We start from the raw sequence: 18,064 nt of genomic DNA, 5'->3' as shown, positions 1-18,064 counted from the left end.
CCACTTTTTTTTCTAACAGTCCTCTGCAGAAGGATCTGGGACCTCACGCATCCTAGAGGCAGAGCTCTCAGAGCCTAGGAGAACAAAAACAGCACCTGTGTGGAGCTTTTGTGGGAGGGGCCGAGCTCTGCACCTCGGCTCTCAGGATACACACTCAGGGCCGATATATTCAAAGACATGGGAATAAACAAGCGAAAGATAGATCTTTTTCTTTTTCAGTTCGGCAGTTTTATAAATTGATTCTGCGTGATCAGTTTTCCTAAACAGAAGGATTTATCGACATTTTGCAATCCTTTAAGGTAATTACATCACTCAAGAGACACACTGGTAGCACTTGGGCAGCCCAAAGACATACCTCCTTTGGCCTTTCGTTATTGTTCAGTCAGTAAGTCGTGTCCAACTTTTTGCAACCCCATGGACTGCAGCACTCTAGGCTTCCCTGTCCTTTACTGTCTCCCCGAGTTTGCTCAAACCTATGTGCATTGAGTCTGTGATGCCATCCAGCCATTTCATCTTCTGTCGCCCCCTTCTCCTGCTGCTCTTAATTTTTTCCAGCATCAGGGCCTTTTCTAATGAGTCCACTGTTTGGCCTTTAGGATGTTTAAAAAATATGAATGAGCTGCTTATGCTTAAAAATTTGAGTATTTCATGTAAAATCCCAGATTTCTACCTAGTCTTGAAAAAGAAGAAAATCTGGCAAAACAAGGCCCATAGCTGCCACTTTCCAAGCAGGTGGCTCTCCCCCACGCAAGGACACAGGGCTCTAGTTGGCACCTGCCTGTGTGATTTCTTCCCTCTTACCCCTTGGCATTTACATTTGTGTTCTTCTGTGTGTCAAGAGACAGCTCGCCTAGTTTTGAAAATTAGCTCCTGAAATTCAATAGAAGGTATGCTTTCCTCTAAGGAATAAGGCATTGGTGGAAAAAAGGTAAGTTCTGACAGTGTATCTGTCAGGAGGGAGTAGGGACAAGCTTCCTGTGTCCTCCTTTTCCTGTTCACTGGAAAGCGCTGTTCATGGGTTGCTCCAGCCTCCAGTCAGTCCCTTTGGTATAGAAGTCATGGTGGATTCATGTCAATGTATGGCAAAACAAATACAATATTGTAAAGTTAAAAAATAGAAAATAAACTAATTAAAAAAAAAAGTCAGATATTTTATGAGCATATTGATACTGTATGGCCTAAATGTCTTACTCAAGGTTTTCTGTGTAAATGTTGTAACAAGAAAGTCCTTTTTATCATCTTGGCTATTTTCAGTTAAGCTGGCCTTGGGGACAGTGACGTTGATTCTTCTGTTCCTGAGCACCCTGACCCTGACCCTCACAGACCTGCTCAGTGGAGTCCCTAGTGGGACTGTTGGCACAGTGTACTTGTGCCTGCCCACAGGAATGGAATATCCCCGCCTAACTTGGGGGAATCTCTCCTAGAGACCCTGGGCAGAGCTTGCCTCCATGCCGCCCTGGTTGAGGCTCAAGCCAGGAGGGGTTGAGTGATTTGCACTCAGTCGCACCATCATTAGTAACGGAGCCAGGATGAAAGTCTTAAGTCCACAGCACCCCCATCCAGAGCTGTCCTCAGCCGCCTCCATCCCCCACCTACCACTTCATGGGACACTCCTCTTTTCTAGAACAAATGTAATCTTGTAGTGAGGGGTTGTTTTATTTCGAGATAATGTATAGCCAGTCTGTGAATATGGGTTATGATTGTTTTAGTCATGGTATGGTCATGTTTGGTCTCTTTATTCAGCTATTCCTGTACATGCCACCTAACTTCAGCAATGGGCATTTTAGACATTCCATGAATACATTTTCATTTTAATAAGTAAACTCAGCAACCCTGTGATTGACTAGGAAGTTATTCATCCAGAAACTAATGGTGAACACTTGAATTGTATGCTTGTCCCTCATATTTGTCTGGTTAGGACTATGTGTGTGACAGTGCTCAGCAGTTGACAGGCGGCCATCTTGTCATTTGCTTTCACTAAGAAATGCGTTTCTTGAATTCTCTTGTTAGTAGGCTCCAGTTTTTCAGATGTTCGATCACTGTGTTTTTTTCCCCCAGTTTCCTGTTGCTCATATCTCTTTTCACATTTTTCTGTCTTTTGTTTATTCTGAAAGATTACTCAATGTTTTATGTTTCATTAGAAGTCTTTTAATATCAGCCAATGTATGTAATGTCTAAGAACTATTTTTGTTTCTGATTATTCCTTTTTTATTGCATCCTCTTCTTGTTTTTATGACTGTGCCATACTATTTAGAGGTGGTTTTCTGTTTGTTTTGTGTGTGTGTTGCTAGTTTTCCTATTTCTCATATTATCCCTATTTCCTCTGGGGGTAATTTTTATTTTCCTTTTGGTGATACTTTTTGTCCTGAATTTCTCTTTAATGATTTAGGCTTTGCTTATATGTTTTATGATCCTTAGTTGTCTATTCCAATATACAAATGAGGTACTATTAGGTCTGACAAGGAATTTTCAGCACACTTGGAGGACTTGTTGGCTAGCAAGTTTCATTCAGTAACAGTGGACGGGAACATCATTTCTCAGAGGAATGCATCAGGGTCAGTTGTGAAAGGCTTTCCTCTGACAGCCATGTCTTTGTTAGTGCTCTGTGTCCTCAACATTTCTTTGATGTTCTGCAGGGAGGACGCTTCTATTGGGAGTAGGGCATAGGAACGTGTCAAAGTTGACTTCTGTAACAGATCTTGGAATCCTTGAGCTTCGGCTCCATGAATCTGCCTCCATCTTCATGCATGCAAAAAGAACTTAAATGGTACCACTATCCATCCAAGAGGGCTTCCCTGGTATCTCAGCTGGTAAAGAATCCACCTGTAATACAGGAGACCCCAGTTCGATTTCTGGGTTGGGAAGATTCCCTGGAGAAGGGATAGGCTACCCACTCCAGTATTCTTGGGCTTCCTAGGTAGCTCAGTTGGTAAAGAATCTGCCTTCAATGTGGGAGACCTGGGTTTAATCTCTGGGTCGGGGAGATCCCCTGGAGTAGAACATGGTAACCCACTTCAGTATTCTTGCTTGGAAAATCCCCATGGACAGAGGAGCCTGGCAGGCTACAGTCATGGGGTCATGAAGAGTCAGACACGACTGAGTGACTACGCACAGCACATCCATCCAGGGACTTCCCAGGTGGCTCAGTGGTAGAGAATTTGCCTGCCAGTGCAGGAGACGTGGGTTCGATCCTTGGGCTGGAAAGATCCCCTGGAGTAGAACATTGCAACTCACTCCAGTATTCTTGCCTGGGAAGTCCCGTGGATGGAGGAGCCTGGCAGGCTGCAGTCCATGAGGTCACAAAGAATCACACATGACTGAGTGACTGAGCAAGCACTATCCATCCAGTGTTATTTTTCCACCAAATCGAGTAGTCATTTTTGACTTCTATCTTCACCTTACATAATATACAAAATACACTTACAGCACTTATATGTCGTTGGCACTATTTCAAGTGATTTGCATATATTTACAATTTAATCTTCACAAAAGACTTACAAGAAAGATACATCATCCCTACTTTACCAATGGGGAAACTGAAGCATAGAGTGGTTCAAGTTACACAGCAGGTACAGAAGCTGCGATTCAGAACCTGTCTGTTTTTAACCACCACCCTGCCCTGCCTGGAGAAGGCAATGGCACCCCATTCCGGTACTCTTGCCTGGAAAATCCCATGGACGAGGGAGCCTGGTAGGCTGCAGTCATGGGGTCGCACAGAATTGGACACGACTGAAGCGACTTAGCAGCAGCAGCAGCTGCCCTGCCTGTAATGACTTATAAGGTTCCCCATCTCTAGAACAGATCCTGAATCTGATGGCCTCTCACCACCTCCATTTTTAGAACCCTAGTCCTCACCACTGATTATCTTATTTGGCCGTTGGTTCCCCAGGCTCCATTCTCCCCTAGAGTCTGTTCTCCATGTAGAAGCGAGAGAAATCTTCCCACAGAGCAGATTGAATCGTGGATCTCCCCTGATGAAAACACTCCAGTGGCTTATATCTCGACCCCATAAAAGCTCGTGTCGTTCAAGTGACCTCAGGCTCTCTGTGGCCCGACCAGCCCACGTCCTCTCAGCCCCTCTTCCTGACCTTTGAAACTGGTGAGCTGTCCTCATCTTAGGGTCCTTGTGTTTGCTCTTGCCACTCTTTCCCTGATCTTATCATGGCAGCCTTCTGGTCAGTCACATCCCAGCCCAGATAATAGACCATCACTCACACACTTCCACGCACATCGACTTACTCTGGTTTTTAAAGTTTGTCTCAGGACCTTAAATTTCTTCCTTGTTTACTTACGCATCTCCAGAACTAGCGTCTAAGGTCCTTGAGGGCAGGGACTTTGTCTGGCTCAGTTTCTGGTGTCTAGAGGGGGACCTGGTGCTGGGTAGGCTGGCAGGTACCTCTGGGAGCTCTCGGGTTGAACAGCGCCTCGCTCTGATGCAGCCCCCCCCTGCTGCCCACCAGGGCCAGTCACTGTTTGTCCTTGTGCCTTCAGTTTTCAGCAGATACGGGTTGAAATCTCATCTACTAATGGTCCCTTCCCTGCTAGAGCTGTTGAAGTGTTCGTTACATTTCAGTCATTTGTGTGTCATTGTCAGTATTTTTGTCATATCTGCAATCCCTCGTATGTGACTAATGACCCTACTATTTTCTTTAAGCTGTTTAAAAGTACATGAAATAGAAACTTAACATCACAGTGTACATGGAGAAGAAAACCAGTATTACTTGTCGTAAATAAGTGACTGTAAAAGTTAATATATACTAATTAAAAATGCCATTTCATGTATCACTTAAAATTGTCCAGACCTCGGTTTTAGGCACTGCTTTTCTCTATTCTAGCAGTAATGAGGGTTGATAAATATGTGCTCTGTTGTAATCTTAAACTTGAAGCCTGTCATTTGAAAATTGACCCTATAACAGCTCCTGAAGCAGCAGCTGTGTCCGACTGGCATGTCCCCCAAAGCCAGGGCAGCTGAGTCTAGTTGTCTCTCCATGGCTTTAAGGTGCAGCAGGTTTTGGTATTTGTCAGTATCCATTTTCAGTGTTGATGTGCACAGGACAAGGAGTGTCTTGAACCAGTTTGAACACCACTTGAAATTCTTCTCCTTATGCAGAACTGATGGCAGTACACAGATGATGGACATTTCTTTATGTTTGAAACGACCATCCTGGCTGGTGGACAGCAAAAGAATGAGGATGACTTCAAATTTCCAGTGGCTCTTATTAACAGTTCTGCTTCTGTATTTAACAAATCAAGTAAACAGCCAGAAAAAACGTAAGTGCATCAGAGTCAGAGAAGATGAACTGATTGCAGAGTCATTGCTTTTTGGATTAGGAAGTGATCTTGAGTCTATATTGAACCCTTCAGGTTGTGGTTAAACTTCATTTCTTTGTCATGTTTTAAAACGGACTTTTGGTTTCTTTTAAAAAGGCCCATAAAGACATAGATCTAAGTATTCTTTCCCCTTTAAAAAAGTAAGGTATGACTTCCTGTTAGAATAAAATAAATAAAGTTCTATTAGTTTTGACAAATGCATACAGTCATGTAACCACCTGCGCAATCAAGATTCAGGGCAGATCCATCATTCCAGAAAATGCCCCTGCTCCTCTGCTGTGAGCCCCTCCCTTCCCCACTTCCAGCCGACACTGGTCTATTTTCCGTCTGTAATTTTGCCTTTCAGAATGTCACATAAGTGACATTTTCATCCTCTGCCTCTGAGATTAGTTTTTATATTATTTTCATAATTAGACATACCTTTTCTTTCCCCCAGATTACTATTAAATAACATTATTATGTTACTAATGATTTCTAATGTGTTTCTGATGTTTTTGTTTTCGATCTTACAGCTTTATAATTTATTGCTATAGTGAATGTGTAAAAATTAAGGAAGAAGCCTTTTTAATAGACAGTTATATGGAGAATCTGAGATAGAATACCTTTTTTCACACTCTGATTGCTTTCCCTCCTTCTCTTTTCTCCCTCCTTCCCTTTATCCTCCCTGTTTCCCTCCTTCTGTCCTCTCCTTTCTTTCTTTTCCGTTGTCTTTGTAGAAGGACAGTTCTTCATTGTATAGTGTTTCTGTTCTCCATGAGCCAGTGTTGTGTCGGTCAGTACTCAGTTCGCTTCAGTAACTTGTCACCTTTTAGTTGTTTAGACCTACACAAAATATATATTTTCCAGAGACTTATGTGAGTTTATTACCATGTATATGATGTGCTTCATAAAAACCTAAAGATTGGCTATGGGATTTCTGTCTAGGTGGCAGTCTGATAGCAAGCTGTGAAGCAGTAGTAGTTAGGAGTGCTTAGAAGCTATGTTTGTGGTATAGGAGAAACATAGTTTTTATTTTTACTTAGAGTCTTAGAATTACTTAAAAAAAATTTTTTTTTGTTTGTTTGCAAATGGGGTCACTGTAGATTAAAATTCTCCCAGGTCCTTTCTTGGTCCCTTCATCGAATCTGTACAGTCACTCCCTCTATTTATATTAGTTGCCTAGAAGTGGAATTTTTGAGAGAGCCCTAACCCCTAAGTGGTCTAGTGATTGGCCCACTTTGATCAGTTTACTCGCTAGCTTCTTTAAACCAAAGCTATAAAAAAGAAATAGAAAACCAGTCGCCTCCTGTGACTGCAGTTTTATCTCTGCATAAAGAACTTGAGCCCTCTGCAGACACATAGCTTGTACTTATATCTGGGGATGGTTTGACTTGTTGACCTTTACAGTGCAGTTAAATTAATATGCATTGTGTGTGTGTGTGTGTGTGTGTGTGTGTGTGTGTGTGTTTCTCCTTCTCCAGGGACTCCTCATGATTTGAAGTGTGTAACTAACAATTTACAAGTGTGGGACTGTTCTTGGAGAGCACCCTCTGGAGCAGGTCGTGGTGCTGCTTATGAAGTTTGCATTGAAAACGGGTAATGGAAATACTTTGGTTAATTTACAGTTATAACCTAAAGGTTCCTTGTCTTTCATTTTAGAATATAAAGATTTTATTCTGGAAATTTTTAAAAGAAATTTTAAATCCTAGCTCTCTATTTCCTAAAAAAGTGACTCTTAACTTCAGTCAGGGTGGAAACAAACCCTTCTCTTGGCCATGATTTTGATTCTTTTGTCGTGGGAATTTTGAGTATGGGACACACTTCTCATGGGCTGTGGGTTCTGATAAGCTCTGGGGAAGTTTTACTGGTCTGTCCTAAACCAATGCCTGCTTGTATCAGTGAGGTTCAAGTTTAGACTCTAATAGAAAATGTCAGTAGTAGCAGTTTAATAGACAGGCATTTACTCTCACGTAAAAGGTCCAGAGTGGGCAGTTCAAGGCTGATGTGGGTGCACATGGCCATGAGAGACCCAATTTCCTGTTTCCCGTGATACTCTGCCATCTTGAGTGTGTGATCTCCTGGTTCAAGATGATGCTCAGAGGTGGCTGTCATGTCTGCATTCCAGGAAGCAGGAAGGACAGGAAGGATGATTTTCTTCAGGGAGAAGTGATTTTCTTCAGAGACTCCCTGAAGAGATGTCTGCCTCCATATCATTGGTAGAACTTCATCCAGTGGCCAAATGTATTTGCGTGAGAGGCTGGGTGATGTGTTCCCAGAGCTGATGGCAATGTGCCTGAGTAAACCTGGGGTAATGTCACCCGAGGAAGTGGGGAGGTGGATGCTAGGAGGCAGTTGGCAGGTTCTGTTACACCACCTGACCCTCTCAGGTGACTTTGCAGTAGCTACAAGTCCTGGGGCCTGGAGTGGAAGCCCCCAGGGTGTCTGCAAACCAGAACACTCTGCGTGCTCCTCCCTGACCCCAGCAGGCCTCGGAGCTGTTTAGCAATGCCAGAGAAGTTCGGTACACAGCTCCAAGCACCAGTGTGCTGATGAGTGGTCCTACCGTAAAGTGACATAAATGTGGATTTAAGTACACTCAGGTTTTTCCCCAGTGCATGCAGATTTATCGAGCATTAGTCTAAGTGTTGTGGTCGTTTGTCAGCCAAGTTGAGTTTGGTTTTGTTGCAGAGACAACCCTCAGGTTTTATATCATTGTTTTCTGCAGTGAAAATAAAGGATTACTCTTGCTTGTGTCTTGTGTCTGTCATGGGGTCATCTGGCGTCTCTGCCCCTCATCCTGCCCTCAGGGACCCAGGCCAGGGACCCTTGTCTTTCAATGCACTGGGACGAGGCAGAAGGAGAGTATAGCCTTTTAGAGTTTCCTTCCCAACACGAGAGATGTGACTTCCACTCAGTTTGTCCATGAACAGTGTCACATGGCCATGCCTTGCTTCAGAGGAGCAGGAAAGGGCCGTCCTCCTTTGAACCCAGAAGGGGAGAATCTTAAAAATCTGGTAAATTGCACTAATAACCACCATAGGCCCCACAGAGAGGAAGTTATCCTGGCCCCAGGTGTTCACAAGAAACAGATCATAGCGATGCTGTGGATTAAGTGCTGATGGAAGTTGTCTGTGATGGTCTGAGGGAGCACTGACTAAGGAATATGAGGTCCAGAGAGGCTGTCAGAAGCATGGTTGTGGAGTAGGAATACTCAATTTGCTCAGCAGAAATAGGACAGAAGTCATTCCAGCCAGGGAGGGTATTGGGTACAATGGTATCAATGTGTGAAAAGCCTGATTTATAGAATTCAGGTGGTTTTGTGTTGCTGGCGCATAAAGAAACCTCACAGGTGAGGTTGAGAGGAGGCGAGCCGACCTTTTCAAGTCCTCAGTCCTAAGTGAGTGATGTAAGGAAGCCTGTGCGGAACAGGGTGGGGATGCAGGAGGCACCCAAAGTCCTTGTGCTTGAATTAAAATTTTTATGGGAAGTTAGAAATGTATGTGAATAACAGAGCATGTAAACACACCCTGTAAAGATACAGAAGCCCATGGAACCACAGAGATAAAACTCACTTTTGTCTGAGAGGTAATGGGTGGGAACTAGAAGCTCTTTGAAAGCAGAGCTGATGAGAACGTTTTGTATGACTGAACTGTGAGCCAAGACAGAGGAGCAGACAGGCTGAGTTGAAGTCCCAGTGATGGGAACCCTGTGATGGTGTGGTCCACAAGTGGAGGGGCAGGTGGGTGAGGTGGGGGACAAGCCTGCACATAGAAAGTTGGGCTGGGGCCTTGAAGGGCATGCTGAAATCCTAAGTTTCTGGAAACTTTCTGATCCAATCTGGTTGGTTTTACTACACTAGATTGATGGACTTACCACTTCCCTCTCTTTTTTCAGTCTTGAAATGCAATATGACCTGTCATATTTCTGTATACAAAAGAGCATAAAGTATTTTTCGGTGCATCTTTTGTCAATCAAGTTTTTATGAAAATTGCACTCAGTTTTATCTGCTAATTGAATTTTGATTTCTTATATTTCAGGTCCCATTCTTGTTATCGATTGGAGAAAAATGTTAAAATCCCACCTCTTTTACCTGGTGATTATGAAATAACAATAAACCCTTTATATGAGTTTGGAAGTTCCAAAAGTAAATTCATACTAAATGAAAAAAATGTTTGTAAGTATTTGAAAAGAAAATTGATTTGAAAATATCTCAGAATGGTGCCTTTGTTAGTATTGTACTGCTTTATAGTTGACAGAAATGTGCCGTTCTTTGATATCTGTTGTTATACTAATACTCCCATGTGATCACACTTCCAACTGTGGAGCACAGGCAAGATCATGATGAAAGCAAACTCTTCCTCTGGTTAAGCAAATAGATGCTGCAGAGGTTAAGGTCCTTCCTGCAATTGGAAACTTTTCTCCTCCCCATCTACTTTGTTGATTCCTGCATGCCTGTAGAATTCTTCAGCCGTCTCAAGGAACTAGTCTTTGACCATCCCTGCCCAGAGGAGACCCCATTCCTTTTGGCAGTCTGTATTTCTCTTTTGTGGCATTTCTCACAATTCCATAAATAATTTATTATGTAAGTAAGTGCTCCCTGTGTGTTTCCCTTACAAGAAAATTGGCTCCCTGAGGGCAGAGACTCTGTCTTCTGGCTCTAGTGTCTAGTCCAGTGCCTTGCACTTCGCCGGTATCTTTTACAGATTTGTTGACCGAATACCTAGGATATAATGCTACGAGCTGGGTGGAAGCATGAATAAACCCAGGCTGATGGAAATGGAAATTTTTCTGTGCAGTGAGATCTTAAAAACCCTAGTTGTCTTGACTCTCTTAATGGTTAGCTAAACAGGTGTGTTGCCTTCTGACAACTATTATGGGATGGCGTCATAATGATATTACAGTGCGTCTTACAAGGATGACTTATGCTGAAGCAAGGGAAAGAAAATATAAGTGATCTGTCCAGTTTTACAGACAGAATGCATGTTTAGAGTGGTCTGTGTCTGAGATAGCACAGATTTTGAAAGGATAATAACAAACATGCTGTCCAGGAATTTAGAACCTGTCTCATTTTCTCTCATTTTCTGGCTGGTCTGGGGAAAGTGCTATTTAAGGCTATCTTCAAGATAAAAGAGAGAAGAGCCATGTTTGTTATTTTCTTTCTGTAGTTGTACGTGAGATCCATGTGAGATTATTTTGTATAGATCAGCCATGATGCCAGTACCTGCAGAGAAATATTGTTAATACTTGTATTTTGTTAAATAGTGTTAATTACATGTATTTTCTCTGTGTGTGTGTGTATATAAACAGTAAAGTTTATATTACTTTATAATAGGCTTACCAGAATATATAGATTTTCAAGTCATTATGTAAATATCCATTTTATAGGTTGCATAGTATTCCATTGAATGGAGGTACCATAATTACTTTGTCATTGATTTTTTTTTTTTAGCAAATTGTATTTTATTTTTAGCAAGTTATATTTTATTTTTTAGCTTATTATACTATTTATTATAATCAAATGTGTGTGTGTGTGTGTTAGTCAGTTGTGTCTGAGTCTGCAACCCCATGGACTGAAGACCACCAGGATCCTCTGTCCATGGAATTCTCTAGGCAAACATACTAGAATGGGTAGACATTCCCTTCTCCAGGGGATCTTCCTGACCCAGAGATTGAACCCAGGTCCCCTGCATTGCTGGCAGATTCTTTACCATCTGAGCCACTAGGGAAGCCTCATTGTCTCGTTTTAAATAGAGGCCTTGTAAAGCTGAACTAGATTGATGCCTTTTTTTTCAATTTATACATATACATGTATCTGTTCTTTTCAAATTCTTTTCCCATTTAGGTTGTTACATAATACTGAGCAGAGTTCCCTGTTCTATACAGTTACTATTATTGTTCAGTCACTTAAGTCCTGTCCAACTCTTCACGACCCCATGGACTCCAGCACACCAGGCTTCCTTGTCCTTGACTCTCTCCCAGAGTTGGCTCAAACTCAGGTCCATTGAGTTGGTGATGCCATCCAGCCATCTCATCCTCTGCCACCCCCTTCTCCTCCTGCATCCTCAATCTTTCCTAGCATCAGGGTCTTTTCCAGTGAGTCGGCTCTTCCCATCAGGTAGCCAAAGTATTGGAGTTTAAACTTCAGCCTTAGTCCTTTGAATGAATATTCAGGGTTGATTTCCTTTAGGATTGACTGGTTTGGTCTCCTTGCTGTGCAAGGGACTCTGAAGAGTCTTCTCCAACACCACAGTTCAAAGGCATCAAGTCTTTAGCACTCAGTCTTCTTTATAGTCCAACTCTCACATTCATACATGGCTACTGGAAAAACCACAGCTTTGATTATATGGATAGTAGGTCCTTATCAGTTATCTGTTTGAAATATAGTACTGTGTGCATACCAGTTCCAGACCAGGTGGGAAAGGTAGCAGGGAGGGATAGTTAGGGAGTTTGGGATTGTTAGTGATTATTATCATTGACATTTTTACTTCTAGTTTTTCAATATTATATCCAATGCTTTAATGAACATTTTTTGTACATCTACGTTGCTGAATTTGTGTGATGATTTTCTTAAGCTAAATTCGTAGAATTGGGAATGCTGTGTTGGAAACATTTCCTTTTTATGACTCTTGATATCCATTACCAGTTGTTCCTCCAAAATTTTAAATCTTTGTGCATTCTCACAGACATCATATTAGAGCATGCCTGCTTGTCTGCATCCTGGCCAGGACTACGCATATTGTCCTTCTCTCTTAGTTTGGCCACTGCAATCTGATGGCCCCACAAATTACAGCATTGTTGTTTTTATATTTCTGTGTTTACTTTTAAAAAATTATCTGTCATTTTTATTCTTTTTCTGAACTATTTGTGTCCTTTGTAAATTTTCTCTCATGTTGAAATTTCATATTTCCTTCTCAGTTCACAAGAGCTCTCTGTATAGTATGATTATCGATTATGTCCTATTTGTTATAAATCTTTTCCCAAATTTAAACTTTGTGGTATTTTTCACACCACAAGTTTTCATTTTTATATAATAGAATCTCATGATATTTGGGGGATTTTGGTTTTGTTATCATGCTTAAATCTTTCATCCATCTGGAATTATTTTGTAGTGAGGTATGAGGAATCTAACTTAATTTTATTCCAGATTTTAAAAAATTTCCCCAGGACTCCGTCAAAGAGCCAATTTGTGTTGTCTGCTTTTTTAGTAGGGAGTAAGAACATTCCACCTGGAAAACTACTTGAAGATAATAGTGTTAGAAAGGTAAATCAGGACGGACTCTAGGTAACATTTGATTAATAGACTAAATCTTAAAAAGAGTTATTCAGAGATTAAAAATCTTGCAAAGACTTATTTTTGTGCTTGTCCTTGTCAATTAGAAGTTTATTGTGCATGCTAAGTCGCTTCAGTCATGTCTGACTCTTTGTACCCTGCAGTCTGCCAGCTCCTCTGTCCCTGGGATTTCCCAGGCAAGAATACTGGAATGGGTTGCCATTTCCTCCTCCAGGGGACCTTTCTGTCACAGGGATCAAACCCACATCTCCTACATTGGCAAGCGTGTTCTTTACCACTGAGACAGATAGCATTTTTAATAATAATGGTTCTGATCATGATTAGAATATTAGATAAACAGTATCCCAATGCTTAGTTATTACTACCACTACTCAAGAAAACAAATAGCAAATTACATGAATATAAGAGAGGGAGGCAGGTCCATCAGTAAACCTTTGAACATCTATCATGTGCAAGAGATGCTGTGAAATGGTATGGAGCTGTACATCAGAAGATTTGGGTACTTTGGCAATTTGCTACTAAATAAAACTATGAGAAATTAAGTTTTCTCCAGATCTTAAGATCCTTTCGAAAGTATACATACAGAGCAAAGAAGAGATTTAACATATATACATATATATATACATCTAATAAACTTCTGGGCTTCCCAAGTGGTACCATTGGTAAAGAGCCTGCCTGCCAATGCAGGAGACAGAAGAGATGCGTGTTTGATCACTGGGTCAGGAAGATCCTCTGGAGGAGGGCATGGCAACCCACTCCAATATATCTGCCTGGAGAATCCGCATGGACAGGGAGCCTGGCAGTCTACAGTCCATAGGGTCGCAGAGTCGGACACAATTGAAGTGATTTAGCACATACAATAAACTTCTAATTGACAAGGACAAGGACAAAAATAAGTCTTTATAAGATTTTTAATCTCTTAAGTTTCTTAAAATAAAAATTTGAATCTGTCTGAGGCAGAATAAATACTGTGGATCCTTTTAGAAAGATGTGGGAAAGCTCCCATCTTCTGATGTCCTAAGGCGGAAGGGACATGGAGGTTATGGGCAAAGATATATACCAGCTTCACAAATAAGACTGATGATATTTTTTTCTAGCTGAAAAGTTTCTAGTTTCTAGAAAGCAAGTTAACATTGTCCTCAAGTGCATTTTAGCTGGAGAGAAAGGCAGATGACAGTTCATGTGTGCTTAGGGGAGCTTTCCAGGTGCATGATGAAGTTTACTATGAAATCGTGAAAAGAAGTGTGTTTAATCTTTTCACTTGTAATTATGACTGCTTCTGTTTTTAGCTTGAAATATTAGATATGACTTGGGTTTTGAAGAGTAGACTACTGCTGTTTCGATAAAATGTTAATTATGTGTACTTTACAGAGAGGGAATCATTTTAATAGATGAGTGTTGCCTTAATAAAATACTCTCATGTTGCGTAATTTTAAGTTACTACATAGTGACTTCTTGAAACATTTGAAGGATCCAAGTTCTTGGCAGCCTCTGCTCTCTGTGGTTGCCCTGCCCCCTTGAACTTGCCCCTTCTGGCTCTGAATCGGCTTGTTGCTCCTCATTTGCTCCTTCTTTTTTTAAAAGCGGTTTTCCACTTAAACTTCTCCTATAAAGAATCTTCCACTGTCCTTATGTAGCTATGTAACGGTTGTAGTTCAGTTGCTAAGTCATGTCTAACTCTTTGCGACCCCATGGCCTGCAGCACAGCAGGCTTCCCTGTCCTTTATTATCTGAGGGTTCACTCAGATTTATGTCCATTGAGTCGGTGATACCATCCAACCATCTCATCCTTTGTTGCTCCTTTCTCTTCCTGGCCTCAGTCTTTTCCAGCATCAGGGTCTTTTCCAGTGAATTGGCTCTTCACATCAAGTGACCAAAGTGTTGGAACTTCAGCTTCAGCATTGGTGCTTCCAATGAATATCAGAGTTGATTTCCTTTAAGATCGACTGGTTTGATCTCCTTGCTGTCCAAGGGACTCTTCAAGAGTCTTCTCCGGCACCATGGATTGAAAGCGTCAGTTCTTCCGCACTTGCCTTTCTCATGGTCCAGCTCACATCCGTACATGACTACTGGAAAATCCATAGCTTTGACTATACAGACCTTTGTCGGCAAAGTGATGTCTCTGTTTTTTAATATATATGCTCTAGGTTTGTCATAGCTTTTCTTCCAACAAGCAAGCATCTTTTAATTTCATGGCCACAGTCACCATCTGCAGTGATTTTGAACTTAACCTTCACCTTAACTGTCATTTGAGGAGAGCACAGGCAAGAAAGAGCCCTACCTACTAGAACAGGCTCATACCGTGTGTGTTTTCCACTGACCCCCTAAGTTTTTCCGTACAAATCTCATCCCTTGTAGGTACAAAGGCTTGAAGATTTTTAAGAATTCCTTACTCTTTCTGCTTTTTTTCTTTTTTAGTTTACCAGTTTTCTCCCTGTGAGAGGCCCTATCCTTGAGCATGGTTTTTCTCTTTACCTTTTGTAATGCAGCTTCAGAGCCAATTGCCCTGCCAGCATTGTTTCTTAAGAATTGATGGTACCCTCACCACCATCAGTGGTCTTTTCTCAGACCTTCTGAATTTCTGAACCTTCTGAACTCTGTTTTCTTGGGCCCGGATGACAGCCCATTTCTTTTGATCTTAGCGCTCCCAGATTTTCTCTGCCTTCTGCTGCTTCCACATCTTTTGCTCTCAGGATTCTTGCTGGGTTCTCTGGTTTCTTAAAAGTGTGACTGTGGGTCACTAGCTCTCAAGCTTTGGCTGTTTGTAGCTATGGATTAGGTTCATTTCTTGAGCTGCACTCAGCGAGTTCCTCTTGAGTCTGTGTGTGTGCTCTCACTGGTCCCCGTTCTTGCTGTCTGCTCCCTGCTTCAGTGATGGTCTCTTCTTCCTTGACGCTTAGCCATGGCCAGGCTCCCACTTCCCTTCACAATGGTCCACGGTTCCCTTTGCCTTTCTTCTTGCTTTCTGGGCTGGTGACTTGAGGAAATTGTACATGTTTTCACGTCTTATTAATACTAATCCCTCATTTCTTTGAAATGTCCATTAGATTTGTCCTTTTCCACATACGGCATCCTGAGCCGCATCCTTATTACCATAGCCTGGCTGTCTCCTGCTGGGTCACCTTATCTCTCTCTCAGTTCCCTTCAGGCCTTTTGCCCACCACTGCAAACTAACCTTTCTGAAAGACTTCCCACATCCTGCCAAGTGATTCTTAGATCTGCATGGAATCCCATTGGCTTCCTCATCTCATTACCACGGTCTTGCTGCTATTTACTGCTGCCTGTGCCAGTTGTGGGCTTCTGTGGTGTCTCAGTGGTAAAGAATCCGCCTACCAACACAAGAGACTTGGGTTCGATCCCTGGGTTGGGAAGATCGCCTGGAGAAAGAAATGGGAACCCACTCCTGTATTCTTGCCTGGGAAATCCCATGAACAGATGAGCCTGGTGGGCTCTGGGGTCGCTAACAGTCAGACACAACTTAGCGACAGCAGTGTGCCAGTGCCAACTGCAGTTCACTTCATCCAGAAGTGGGTGACTTTCCCTAGTATGGAGACTGTGACCTTGAAGATGAGTGGGGAGGGAGCAGAGAATGCAGATGGAAAGCTTTACCAAGGCCAACTTTACATAATCCGTACACCGGAAGCCCTTTCACTTCCCTCTGATGTTGCCTGTTTGGAGATCCCAGACCCAGTGACACCAGAGTGTTGTGGGAACCCAGTTGCTGTTTGTGTTATGGATTTGAAACAGCTGGCTGGTAAATAATTTCCTCAGATTTGCCTGATGAATCACTGGGAGCTGCTTGTACAAATAAATACATATATTTATTCTCTTTTCAGTACTAGGTATAAGAATTTGCTTTACTCCTTAATTATTTTTGGATCAAGAAGGAATAGAGTTTAAAATTAGTTGATTAATGGAATTACAATATGAAGAACATTACTTCTTTTACTAAATTTTATCTTTTGTTTCCTTTTTTAAGCCTTAATTCCAGAAACTCCAGAGATCTTGAATTTGTCTGCTGATTTCTCAACTTCTACGTTACACCTAAAGTGGAATGACAAAGGTTCTGTTTTTCCACATTACTCAAATGTCATCTGGGAAATTAAAGTTCTACGTAAAAAGAATATGGAAATTGTAAAATTAGTAAGTTTAAACAAAAATAGATTTTTTTCCTATGACACTAAAGAAGCTGAATAATTTTTTTAAATTTTAAAGTGAACCTTTGATTATTAAAGAAGTAGATCAGGTATCCCTTTGGAATTCATTAAAAACTGTATGCTATGACTATAAAAAATCACTAAATTAATGAAATAATGTGTAACAATTATAGGAAGTTTAGGAAATTAAGGGAAGTTTAATCCATGATTCTGCCACTTGAATATAGTAAACAATATATTTGTGTATTCCTGTCTAGCCTTTTTATATGCAAGTTTTTGCATAAATGGAATAAAAATATGCATATAATTTCATTTACTTATTATTATAAATTATCTAACATTATAAATATAAACAAATGTTTTGAAACATTTATTTAGGCATAGTAATTGTTGAGAAATTTTGATAAATCTGTAAGTTTGAATTTATCTCAATCCAAAATAACATTCTTATATTAGTAGTACATGCTCTTTTTTAATACTGTTTATGAATAGTTACTTTATGGTCTGTCTTCAGTTTGTTCTTTGTCTGAGGAATAGTGAGACATAGTAGGTTGACAGCTAGTATGTGGGAATTCCCTCTTTATCCTTTTACTCTTTAATGCACTTGATATATGCCTAGTTATAGACTTAAGAATTAGAAGACCATGATTTTACAATTTTTTTTGCCTAAGTTTACAGGTAAGATAGTACAGATAATAAATAGGATTAATTTGTATGTCATAGTCACAACCTTATTTTTTCTTACAGACAACCTATGTATTACACCCTTGAAACAACAGTAGCCATAATTGTGGTTAGCATGTATCCAGTGCTTACTGACATTGATGTGAAAGCTCTCTATATGTTAATAATTTGCATCTTCACAACAGGCCTCTGGGGGAGGCACTTTAGTATCATCCCCATTTCACAGATTCAGATACAGAGTCTCAGGAAGACATTAAGTGAAGGAGCCAGGACTCAGACCCCAACTGACAGTTGATTGCCGAGTCTGTGCTCTCTGTTAACCAGTAAAGTTTATATTACATGATCAGTATAGTTATCTTCATCTAAGATGCCCTCCCTCTCCTTTTCACCTGTGTAAACTGAATACACATTTCATGACCCAGGTCAAATCCTTATTTTGAAGCCCATTCTAATTACCTCGATCTAAAATGCTTTCTCTTTTCTTCAATTTTAATGTCAGTCTGATTTGCAGCCAACTTTGATATCATCTAGCATTGTTGTCTTAGAACTATGACTTCTTTAAAATTGTATTGTATAGCTTTTTATTATGGCCTAACATTTGTATTCTAGGTTACTAATAACA

General features: G+C 41.0%; 1 protein-coding gene across 11 annotated transcripts in view; it reads left to right on the top strand.

The window, feature by feature from the left end:
• LIFR (LIF receptor subunit alpha) overlaps nucleotides 1-18,064 on the top strand; it is a 74,253-nt gene that overhangs the window by 14,768 nt on the left and 41,421 nt on the right. For 7 of the 11 annotated variants that reach the window (XM_081519278.1, XM_081519284.1, XM_081519286.1 and 4 more), the window contains 4 exons: nucleotides 5,111-5,271; nucleotides 6,792-6,906; nucleotides 9,348-9,484; nucleotides 16,581-16,744. In XM_081519278.1, coding sequence (XP_081375404.1) covers nucleotides 5,111-5,271; nucleotides 6,792-6,906; nucleotides 9,348-9,484; nucleotides 16,581-16,744 — 577 coding nt within the window. Of the gene's footprint in view, nucleotides 1-219; nucleotides 300-3,749; nucleotides 5,272-6,791; nucleotides 6,907-9,347; nucleotides 9,485-16,580; nucleotides 16,745-18,064 lie in introns of those variants that run through there. The other 4 variants (XM_081519277.1, XM_081519276.1, XM_081519287.1 and 1 more) reach the window with 3 other exon arrangements.

Source organism: Giraffa tippelskirchi, chromosome 8, assembly GCF_054371585.1.
Source record: "Giraffa tippelskirchi isolate mGirTip1 chromosome 8, T2T-mGirTip1v1.2.pri, whole genome shotgun sequence".
NCBI classification, from domain to species: Eukaryota; Metazoa; Chordata; class Mammalia; order Artiodactyla; family Giraffidae; genus Giraffa; species Giraffa tippelskirchi.
This window is presented reverse-complemented; position numbering and strand designations above follow the sequence as displayed.